Below are 12,586 nucleotides of genomic sequence, written 5' to 3'. Positions count from 1 at the left end.
CTGAGTCTTGCCCTGGCCAGGTGGCTCAGTTTATTGGAGCATCATCCTATACACTAACCAAAATGCTGCAGGTTCTATTCCTGGTCAGGGCACATACCTAAGTTGTAGGTTCAATCCCCTATCAAAGGGCATATGGGAGGCCACCGATTGATGTTTCTCTCTCACACAGATGTTTCTCTCTCTCCCACCACCCTCCCCCCCCTTTCTTCTCTAAAATCAATAAAATTATCCTTGGGTAAGGATTTTTAAAAAACGAAAGTCTAGCCTTCCACTTTTCCTCTTCTAGACTGTTTTGACAATTCTGGGTCTAGTGCCTGTCAGTATGAATTTCAGGATCAGATTTCTGCAAAAATCTCAACAGAAAAACCATCTGGAGTTTTGATAGGGATTACGCTAAATCTATAAATCAGTTTGGGAAGAAGTACTGCCACCTTAAGAAAAGTGTAAGATGTGTACACTGAAAACTATAATCGTTGTTGAAAGACCTAAAACCTAAATATGTGGAAAAACATTCTGTGTTCCACAGGTCAGAAGATTTAATATTGTTAAGTATATTCTTAGGTATTTTATTACTTTTAGAAAAAACAGATTTTTTTCCCCTGGCTATTGTTGCTCAATGGACTGAGCACTGGCCTGAAAACCAAAGGGTCACTGGTTCGATGCCCAGTCAGAACACATGCCTGGGTTGCAAGCCAGGTCCCTAATAGGGGGTGTAGGACAGGCAACCACACATTAGTGTTTCTCACCCCTTCTCCCGCCCTTCCCATCTGTCTGAAAATAAATAAATAAATTTTTAAAAAGAAATGTTTTTAAAAGTAATTTTTATGCCCTGGCTGGTATAGCTCAGTGGATTGAGCACAGGCCTGAGAACGAGAGGATCGCGGTTCAATTCCTAGTCAGGGCACATGCCTGGGTTGCAGGCCAGTTCCCTGCAGGCCAACTCCCAGCAGGGGACGCACAAAAGGCAACCATACATTGATGTTTCTCTCCCTCTCTCCTTCCCCTCTAAAGATAAATAAATAAATAAAATCTTTAAAGAAAGTAATTTTTGAGACTTCCGCCAAAATGGAGGCATAGGTGGAAAGACTGTGCCTTCTCCCACAACCAAGTTTGGATACAACAAAAGTTTTGGAGAACTAAGACACATCCAGAGACCAGAAAACCGAATTATACGGAAGTCCGACAGCTACGAACCGTTCAACGGGGACGGTAAGAGAGGCAGAGCCAGCAGCAGACCAGGGTCGGGAAGGACAGACCTAGGAGTGCAGGCAGCCCGGACCTAGTCGGGGTGCGAGACAGACTGACCAAGGTCGCACATTCACCCACAGTGAGACGGACCACGCAGGCACCAGGGGGCGAACCCAGTGGTGGAGGGCTGACAGCGGTGGCACACTCGCGTGCAGTAGAGCGGGGTGCGTGGCCCTGGTGACGGTGGTGGCTGCGGTGCTGGTGGGGGTCGCGGCGGCGGGCGCCAGAGGGAAGCCATTGTCCTTCTTTGACCCCGCCCCCACATACAGCATCACAACCCAGCTACTTAGTTGCCCTGCTCTGGTGAAAACCTAGGGCTCCGTTCCTGCTACTTAACAGGCAAGAACAGCCCAAAAGATGGTGCAAGAACTCAAAGTCCCAGAGCCAATAACTCTAAGCGACCAACAGATTGCCAGCCTCTCAAAAGCCCAATTTAAAACACTATTTATCAGGATGCTCACAGCATTGGTAGAGTACAGTCACAAATTAGAGGAACATATGAAGGCTAAACTAATTGAAATGAAGGGAGATGCACAGGAAACCAATAGCGATGGAAAGGAAAATGGGACTCAAATCAATGGAATGGACCAGAAGGAAGAACGAAACATCCAACCAGAAAGGAATGAAGAAATGAGAATTCAAAAAAATGAGGAGAGGCTTAGGAACCTCCAGGACATCTTTAAACGTTCCAACATCCGGATTATAGGGGTACCAGAAGGGGGAAAGAAACAGCCACGAGTGGAAAACTTATTTGAACAAATAATAAAGGAGAACTTCCCCAGTCTGGCAAAGGAAATAGACTTCCAGGAAATCCAGGAAGCTCAGAGAGTCCCAAAGAAGTTGGACCCAAGAAGGAACACACCAAGGCACATCATAATTACATTAGCCAAGACTAAAATGAAGGAGAGAATCCTAGAAGCAGCAAGAGATAAGGGGACAGTCACCTACAAAGGAGTACCCATCAGACTGTCAGCGGATTTCTCAAAAGAGACCTTACAGGCAAGAAGGGGCTGGAAAGAAGTATTCCAAGTCATGAAATCCAAAGACCTACAGCCAAGATTGCTTTATCCAGCAAAACTTTCATTTAGAATGGAAGGACAGATAAAGTGCTTCTCAGATAAGGTCAAGTTCAAGGAGTTCATCATCACCAAGCCCTTATTATATGAAATGCTAAAGGGACTTATAGAAGAAAGAGATGATGAAAAAGATGAACAGTGAAAGGACAGCAAACACACAGTTATTAACAACCACACCTAAAACAAAAGCAAACCAAGAGGACAGCTAGATCAGGAGTGGAACCATAGAAATGAAGAATACATGGAGGGTTAGAAACAGGGGGGTGGGAGGAGAAGGGGGGAGAAGGCACAGAAAATAGCATAGATGGTATGTAGAAAATAGATAGGGGGGAAGGCGAGAATAGTGGGGGAAATATAGAATCTAAAGAAGTTGAGACACGTGGTTATAAACTAAGGGGGGAGAAGGGTGCGGGAGGGAGTGTGCAGGTGGAGGGGAATGAAGGGGGAATAGAACAACTGTAATGGTATAATCAATAAACTATATTTAAAAAAATAAAAATGTACCACCAAGTTCAAAAGAAAAAAAAGTAATTTTTATGATTATAAAAGTAATGCTTATTAATTTTTAAATATGAAAAATATAGAAAAGAGAAGAAAATAAACATTAACTAATAGGATATATTGGAAATCTGAAGTTTTGTCTTCATAACATATTTTTGTTTTGGGAACTACCTTATCTCTGTTACATGTCACTCATTTTGATATGATTATCACTAACATTTCCTGCACCTCCTTCACCAAAGGAGTGGGCTTATCAACTATCCCAACCAGAGAGCCCACACCAGCAGACTCAGTGATTGGTCTAGAGGTGGCCACATCATACAAACAGGGTCAATCAGAATTCTCCTCAGTGAATGATATGGGCTTTGGGAGAAAGGGTTCATCTTTAAGGGCTCTCCTAACACTATATACGAAGTTTTTTAGAGAATGATACTAAAACAGAAGAAACCAAGAGATTAAAGGATATCTAAAGGTATCTAAAGATGTCCTTTAGATTCCTAGATCTAAGTATGCCTAACCAAATCCATCAATGGAACTTCCCAAATGTAGAACCAATGAATGCCCTCTCTTGCTTTATCCTATTTGAGATTCTGACAAGTAAAGAATCCTAGCACAGCCCTGCCTGGTGTGGTTCAGTGGATTGAGTGCCTGTGAACAGAAAGGTCATTGGTTCAATTCCCAGTCCAGGTACATGCCAGGTCCCCAGTTAGGGGCATGGAAGAGAAACAAGTGGGAGGCTAGACTTTCGTTTTTTAAAAATCCTTACCCAAGGATAATTTTATTGATTTTAGAGAGAGAAGAAAGTGGGGGAGGGTGGTGGGAGAGAGAGAAACATCTGTGTGAGAGAGAAACATCAATCAGTGGCCTCCCATATGCCCTTTCGCCCTTTGATGGGGGGTTGAACCTGCAACGTAGGTATGTGCCCTGACCAGGAATAGAACGTGCAGGCAATCAATCATGTATCTCTGACACACTGATGTTTCTCTCCCCCTTTTCCTCTCTTCCCTTCTCTCTAAAAGTAAATACATAAATTTTTTTAAAAAATTAAAAAAAAAAAGAATCTTAATACACAAGATAATCACTATGACCATTTTAACGTATATACTTTGTCTTCTGAAGAGAGATTTTTTTGAGCCTTCTATTAAGTTATTCACAGATACCACCCAACTTACAATGGGGGTTATGTTCCAATAAACCCAGTATCATATATTTGAAGCACCTAACCTACCAAATATCACACCTTAGCCTAACCCATATTAAACTTGTTCAGAATAATTACATTAGCTTATAGTTGGGCAAAATCACCTAATACAATGAATACAATGTAGATTATTGGTTGTTCACTCTTGTGATAGCATGACCGACTGGGAACTGCAGCTGTGTGCTGGTGCCCAGCATCACAAGAGTATACTACACATCACTAGACCAAGAAAAGATCAAAATTAAAAACTGAAGTACAGTTTCTACTGAATACTTTTCACTTTCACACCACAGTAAAAGTTGAAAAACCAGTAAGTTAAACCATCATAAATTAGGGAGTGTCTGTATTTAATTTAGTACAGTTGTACTGAAAATTCACATTCAATAACAAATACCATTGGCAGCTGCCAAACCAGTCAATATATCCTCCTGGAACTATTTCTTATAGCCACAGCACTCATCAGCATCAAAAAGCAGCGCACAACCACTATTCTTCTCAGCAGCTACACACACAAAGATGGTTAAGCAGGGAATAAAGTACCTTCTTTCTCTCGTAGAAGAGTCCCTCTTAACTTCCATTTCTGCCTGTTTAGCCAGCAAGGCAGCAGCTTTAGCAGCTTCCACTTCTTCCTTTGTTTTTGCAAAACGAGCAGCTCTCTCTGCACGATCCTTTAAAACAGTTGACAGACACTAATTATCTTTCACTGCCAGAATGCTCCATTCATACGTTTCCAAGTAAACACAGGAGTCAAATTCCTTAAAGTCATACACATTAACTTTATCACTCTGGATCTGGTATATTTCAGTTTTTATCAAGTACCAAGGACCAGCGTTGCTACTAAACAAACAAAGATGTTATTTTGGTCAGTACTATATTGCCAGAGACTGGAACAAGATCTGGCACAAACAAGTAGTAAATAATTATTTACTGAATAAACAAGTGAACAAACAATATTAAAGTAGGCATGGTTTTCACATGTATTACAACTGCTCAATTCTAAAAGCAGTTGTTGTGAAACCACCCTAAGCTTCTACATGATGTTCTCAATCCTTTGAATGTCCCCCCAAAAAATATTTGTGACTAGAGGAAAGTTCCAGGTAACCAACTCTTAGCTTCTTTTCTAGGGAATCTTTGAAAACTACCTTTTGACTACTACTGATAAAATTCCTAACATAACATGGAAAAAATTACTTTGAAAAAAATCATCTCAATTTTAATTTTAACTGTACTTTAATTCAATGTACAACTTTTCTGTAAAAGGAAGTTGAGAATCACTACTTTTTGAGTCACTTAAAATGTATTATTTTTGTGTACACTGTTTGATGATAAAACAAAACCACTGTGCATGGAAAAACAATTTCACAAATGTTCTACAGTCAAGCATTAAAGATAAACTTAATAGCCGTGGCTGGTGTGGTTCAGTGGACTGAGCACTGGCCTGCAGACTAAAACATTGCCAGTTCAATTCCAGGTAAGGGGATATGCCTGGGTCATGGGCCAGGTCTCCAGTAGACCTGCACGATAACCTTCTTATATTAGAACCTGCACGATAACCTTCTTATATTAGAACATCAAAGAGATGATGGAGATTAGGTGCGCATGATGAGAAAAATTAATGGTGCACTAAAATGCAGCAACACCAAAGAAAAAATTGTATGCCCAATTTTCATAGGGCATACAAGAGGCAACCAATATGTATTTCTCTAACACACATTTTCCCTCTCTTCTATTTTTTCCCTCTAAAAAAATAGATAAACAAAACCTTTAAAAAATAAATACACTTAACACTCACCAATGCAATTTGCTGTTTTATACGCTCTCGAGCTGCTCTATCTTCTGCTTTTTCTCTGTTTCTTTCCTCTAACATTCTTTTTGTTAATTCCTCTTCTTGCTTTCTTTTATAATCCAACATTTCTTTTCCAGTTTTTCTCCTCTCAATTTCCTTCTTAATCTCTCTCTGAGTTAAAGAGAAAGTTTTATGAGCCAAAACTTTAATTTAATAATCTGCCCTAGATATTATTCTGTATGCAGGGAAAGCTGGTTGTAGGTACTGCTAAAGGAATAGAACAACTTCATAAAATGTAAGAAGTCAGTAGAATTTATTAACCATGGGAAAAGAGTCAAATGTCTATCAATTTCTACATCTTTGCCAATGGTACTAATAAGACTATGATGTGGTCAATGTTTGAAAACAGAGAACTACAAGTCTTTGGTTTCTAAGGTGAATGAATATGTTACCCTCAAAGGACACTAAGGCTGTCATTTATTTGGCTTGGAGAAACGATAACCTTCTTATATTAGAACATCAAAGAGATGATGCAGATTAGGTGTGCATGATGAGAAAAATTAATGGTGCACTAAAATGCAGCAACACCAAAGAAAAAATTTAGCAAAATGTCTACAATTTTCTTTACACAAAAAGGAACTAAAACTTTGATTTTCATCAAAGCAAAATAATTTTAGTTCAAGTCCCTTTATTCTTAGTGTAAAAGACTCAATGCAGAAGGAGAAATGAGCAAATTTACTCCCAGCAATTTACAAAAAGGACACTATGACTTTACTACAGAAGACAGACTAATTCCCTGCACTGTGCTGCAAAACTAAACTATAACCAAGGAGCCATCCTAGTTCTGCCAACTGAACAGGGAGTCAAATGTTCCCTACTTAATGTAAGAGTAAAACGAAGCTCAGTACACAAACTTTACCTGTTCTTCTTCTTTCCTTTTCTCTTCTCTCCTTTCTTCAAGTTTTTTGGTTAGTCTGTATTTTAAGTTTTTAAAAAATACATTAACTGATCATATAACACATCATATAAATATTAACTGATCAATAACACATCATATAAATATAAAATACATTTAGGAGATTTAGTTAGCTAAAAATAATTGGGGAAATGTAGAAAAAACAAACAAGCAAACAAGGAAAGCTCCTGAAGGCAAAGCAACAAATTGTCTGCCTTGTCCCTGGCTGCTAGAGAAATCCATGAGTCGGGGGAAGCCCATTGGGAAGCCTAGTTCCAGCTCTAAGTGCTTTACCTCCTACTTACCATCAGTTCCTTTTTACCTCCCCTGATTTATTTGATATTGATTTAAAAATAAACATATACATTTTAAACAAATGTTTTATCACTTAATACAGAAGTAAACAGCAATGTGGTACAAAATTGTTAAAAATAAAAGCAAAATACTGAATGAAAGGCAGCATTTATAAAAACTAATAATACCAAAATGGAGTCCCAATTGTAAGAAATTCGTCAGTTAAAAACTAATAATTCCGAAAGCACACAGTAATAATGGTTGCACAATCTTGTGAACATATTAAAACCCACTGAATTGTACACTTTGAATTTTACATGATGCATATATAGTATGTGAATTATATTTCAATTTCAGAAAATAACAGAACTTTCTCTGAAAGGATTTGGGTCACACAGCTACATGTACTTGATTAATTATGCCAAAAACCAAGGCGGTGCTCAAAGAATGAGATGTATGTCCAAAGCACAGAAAATCTAGCATGAAGGGGATTCTATGATCCAAATCTGGGGCAATCTGTGTATCAAAAAAAAAAAGGAGAAATAAACTATAACACATTAGAGAGAAAAAAAAGGATTCATGAAACATCCTACTGCAGAAGGGAGTTATAAATCAGTATAACCACTTTGGAAAACTGACCAGTTTCTATGATCTAGAAATTTCTACTCCTACAAATATACCCAGAAGGTATGTTCATTAAGACATGTAACAAGAATGTTCATAGTGCCCTATTCGTAATAGCCCCAAACTGAAAACAATTCAAATGTCCATTAACAGTAGAATGGATAAATTGTAGTATAGTCAAATAAAAGAATCCTACACAGCAATGAAAGTGCACCACCTACTGCCACATGCAACAACACAGAAGAGCCTCACATATACAATGCTGAGTAAAGGAGAGCAGACACAGGAGTACATGTGGTATGGTTCCGTTATGATGTTCACAAATTAAAAAAATTCATCTATGGTGTTAAATTCAGGATAGTGGTTATTTTGGAGAAGGAAACAGGAATTAAGAAGAAGGCAGTAGGCTCTGGTGCATGTAGTGTACTGGTAATTTTCTATTTCTTGATCTGGGTGCTGATGTCTAATAAGTTCACTGAAAAAAGGGGGGATGGAAATTAGGAAGAGGTAGATCAAAGAGAAAGGGCTTTTCTATAGAAGAATGAAAGCTAGCTAATAAATGTAAAAAGGAATAAAGCCAGGGAAAAATAATTTTCCACTACCAATGAAATAACTGATCCAAGCAAAAATCAATGGATGGCAAAACACTGGGTGAAAGTTTCTGAGGAATAGCATATTCTGTTTCAAAGAATCATTACACAGATAACTTATTAATTAGAGAACAGGGTTATTCTTATAATTGAAAAAACCAACAGACACCATCTTAATCAATGATTAAACTTACTAACAGCACCAATAATCCATACAGCTGATATTAGTTGCCTAATAACATAACGGGAAAGACAAAACAGTACCTAGGTAATGTTTTTATCAAAGTTTAACTTGAACCTAGAATGATGGAAAAGGCACCAGATCAACAAACATTCTAGAAACAAATAGCCTAGACTAAAAAATGTCCCAGTCATAAAAAATAAAAACAAAAACAAAAAACAAAAGAAAGGAAATGTTTTAGAGTAAAAGATACTAAACAAAATTCAATGAATGATCCTTGAATAAATCCTGAATCTGGAAAGTTATAAAGGACATTATTAGGATAACTGGGGAAATATAAATATGATAGATTAGATAATCTTATAATTTACCATTTCTTTTTTTATTAAAGATTTTATTTATTTATTTTAGAGAGGGGAAGGGAGGGAGCAAGGGAGGGAGGAGAAACATCAATGTGGGGTTGCCTCTCATGCGCCCCTCATTGGGGAGCTGGCCTGCAACCCAGGCATGTGCCCTGACTAGGATCAAACCGGCGACCGGTGGTTCTCAGTCTGGCACTCAATCCACTGAGCTACATCGGCCAGGGCAATTTACCATTTCTTTAGTGTGATAGTGGCATTATACTAAAATCTGAAAATGTTTTTATTCTTTAATTATATACCACTTGCAGAATTCTCTTCATACAGTTAAAAAGATGTAATTTTGTTTTAATTTAGTTGAAAGCCCACTGCATCTCAATGATAAATCAACTGTTTCATCACTTCTGCATCTGGGAATCTATTACTCAACTGGTGTTTTCATTGGCCTGGGGGATAGGGCAGGGCATGGGTTGGTGGGTGTGGACTCCAGGCTCCAAGCTAGGCTGAGCCCCTAAAACCCCTAGGTGCTCAGAGCTCTCAGAACTTCTGAACCCCAGCCAATGCTTTTATTATTAGGAGATACATACTTAAATATTTAGTGTGAAATAAAATGTCTGCAATTTTCAAATGAATCAGCAAAAAAAGTGGTCATTATACTCTTCTTTCAATTCTCTGAGGGTTGAAACCTTCCCCCCAAAAGTTGGAATTGATGGTACTATATATTTATCTTTCCCAGATAATTCTGGGAAATATAATGTATAAAATATTATATAAACAAAATAATGTACTTTAATGAAGGTATTTCTTTTAATCTTAATCACTAAAAGACTTATATTCCTCATACTTTACCTCTAAAAATAAAAAAACTATCTTTTTTAGTATTAAAAATTTTTAATCTCAATTACAAATCATTCGTTTTTTTTAAAAAAAATCAAGTTTATGGAGCTTCCGGCCAAGATGGAGGTGTAGGTAGACACACTGAGCCTCCTCACACAACCAAAATAAGGACAACAAAAATTTACAAACAAAATAACAACCAGAACTGACAGAAAATTGAACTGTATTGAAGTCGGACAGCCAAGGAGCTGAAATAGACACATTCATTCTGACTGGTAGGCGGGGCAGAGTCGGGTGGCTGGGCAGAGAGGGGTTGTGGCACAAGAAGTGGTGACACAGGGCGCGCAAGATGGCAGCAGTCAGGCCCTGGGCGTCCAGGCAGCAGTTGGAAGACTGGGGCACGGGGTGGCAACTGGTAGACCCGCAAGGGGGCGAGAGTGAAGTGAGACACTGGTACGCAAGCCGGCTGGCTGTCTGACTGGTGGGTCCCACAATTGCACACATATAACTGGGGATCATGACAGACCGCGCAAACCCAGGGTCCCAGTGCCAGGAAATAAAGCCTGAAAACACTGTGGAGGCTGACGTGCAGAGAGAGACTCCCAGCCTCACAGGACAGTTTGCTGGAGAGACCCACAGAGTCCTAGAACTTAGTACACAAGCCCACCCACCAGGGAACCAGCACCAGAAGGGTCCAGTTTACTTGGGGGAAGTGGCGGAGGGGACTGGAATCCAAGAGAGGGTGGAGCAAGCACCACTGTTCCCTCTCTGACCCCGCCCCCCCCACACAGCATCACAACCGAGCAACTGGGTTGCCCCGCCCTGATGAGCACCTAAGGCTCCACCCTTCAATACAGAACAGGTGCGACAAGACAAAAAAAAGGCCAAAACAGAAGAACAGATCAAAGCTCCAAAAATAATACAACTAAGCCACTAAGAGATAGCCAAGCTATCAGACACACAGTTCAAAGCACTGGTGATCAGGATGCTCACAGAACTGGTTGATTTTGGCTGCAAATTAGATGAAAAAATGAAGGCTACACTAAGTGAAATGAAGCAAAATGCACAGGGAACCAATAGTGATGGAAAGAAAACTGGGACTCAAATCAAGGGAGTGGACCAGAAGGAAGAAAGAAACAACCAAACAGAAAAGAAGGAGGAAACAAGAATTCAAAAAAATGAGGAGAGGCTTAGGAACCTCCAGGACACATTTAAACGTTCCAACATCCAAATTATAGGGGTACCAGAAGGGGAAGAGGAACAGCCACGAGCGGAAAACTGATTTGAACAAATAATAAAGGAGAACTTCCCCAGTCTGGCAAAGGAAATAAGACTTCCAGGAAATCCAGGAAGCTCAGAGAGTCCCAAAGAAGTTGGACCCAAGAAGGAAACACACCAAGGCACATCATCATTACATTAGCCAAGATTAAAATGAAGGAGAGAAACCTACAAGCAGCAAGAGATAAGGGGACAATTACCTACAAAGGAGTGCTCATCAGACTGTCAGTTGGTTTCTCAAAAGAGACCTTCCAGGCAAGAAGGGGCTGGAAAGAAGTATTCCAAGTCATAAAATCCAAAGACCTACAACCAAGATTGCTCTATCCAGCAAAGCTTTAATTTAGAATGGAAGGACAGATAAAGAACTTAAGACACACGGACATGAACTAAAGGGGGTGGGGGGATGTGGCTGGGAGAGGGTGTGCAGGGTGGAGGTGAATGAATGGGGGGAAATGGGACCACTGTAATAGCATAATAAAATATATTTTTTAAAAAATCAAGTTTACTTACTCAAGGCAATTCAAAGTATATATTCTCATTACGTATGAGTTTATGAGCTGAAGTCAATTTGATTTAGTCACCTTTCCCTATCAAAATTATCAAAATTACTTTTCCTTCAAGCTAGATAAGAAAAAAAGCTTCAGACCTAACATGGAGTAATTAGTTTCCCAAAAATTTGGCCTCTGGAAAGAGATTTTACAGCTTGAGAGGGAAGTTAGAATTCTACATTTACTAGCCCATCTTCCCAATTTTAAGGCTGAATTTTTCATTTGAATGAAATTTATTTTAAAATGTCATCAAGGTTAGAGAAAAATGCATGAGTTCTGCTTTACAGAGCTTGGCGTTACATAATGGTATACATATCAGAATACCACAGGGACTGGATGAGTCCAATTTACGTGGGTTGAGAAAAAGAAAAAAACAGTGCAATTTAGTTCTGTGAGACAGAAACTAGCAGCGTTAGGGTTTCACAGTCCAATAACCATTCAGAGGATGAGTGAGTCAGAGGCACAAAAGCACTACAGTCTACAACAGGGATGGTGGGATGAAGGTAACTTTAAGGTATATGAATGATGAGCTAAGAGGATATTTTGCATAGGAATATCATATAGGTTGATGTTTTTAGTTATTGTCATTGTGAATAAACCAGATTTCACAAAAGGAACAAAATTCCTAATGAAGTATAACTTAGATTAGTAAAATGCAGGGCCTCAGTCTATAATTATTAAATATTATAAGGGCCCAGACTTTATTGGTTGAATCTGATAAATTAATCTGAATGATTTTAATTATACAACCATATGATATGGATTCCTCAAAAGTTGTCTAAGCAATGAATAGTTACTTCCCAATGAAAACTGTTTTATAATTAAGTTTGTCAACATTTCATCTAATTTCAATATTAGTATCATTTTTTAATAGGCTCCAGTCTACATATATTTCGTAAAATGGTCCTAACAGCATATGCTTTTTAAAAAACTGCATACACGTATCTCCTCCAAGAGCACTTTAAAGGTTCTTTCAGTTTAAGGAATCTCAAACAACTGTATACCCTCTCTGACCTGACACATTCATTTTAAAAGTAATAATGCTTCAAGAAGAAAATTTAGCAACTTCAAAGCAAAGGAAAAAAAACCCAACCCCTCTTTCATAGGT

The 12,586-nt window shown here is 38.8% G+C and overlaps 1 protein-coding gene across 1 annotated transcript in view; it reads right to left on the bottom strand.

The window, feature by feature from the left end:
- The window catches only part of UBXN4 (UBX domain protein 4), a 43,985-nt gene that overhangs the window by 13,039 nt on the left and 18,360 nt on the right, over nt 1-12,586 (bottom strand). Inside the window, exons 7-9 of the mRNA XM_037027913.1 lie at nt 6,732-6,786; nt 5,819-5,983; nt 4,567-4,694 (exon numbers count right to left, since the gene is read on the bottom strand). Coding sequence (XP_036883808.1) covers nt 4,567-4,694; nt 5,819-5,983; nt 6,732-6,786 — 348 coding nt within the window. The remainder of the gene's footprint in view (nt 1-4,566; nt 4,695-5,818; nt 5,984-6,731; nt 6,787-12,586) is intronic.

Source organism: Sturnira hondurensis, unplaced genomic scaffold (assembly GCF_014824575.4).
Source record: "Sturnira hondurensis isolate 20B ecotype Veracruz unplaced genomic scaffold, ASM1482457v3 Scaffold0000256, whole genome shotgun sequence".
Classification (NCBI taxonomy): Eukaryota; Metazoa; Chordata; class Mammalia; order Chiroptera; family Phyllostomidae; genus Sturnira; species Sturnira hondurensis.
This window is presented reverse-complemented; position numbering and strand designations above follow the sequence as displayed.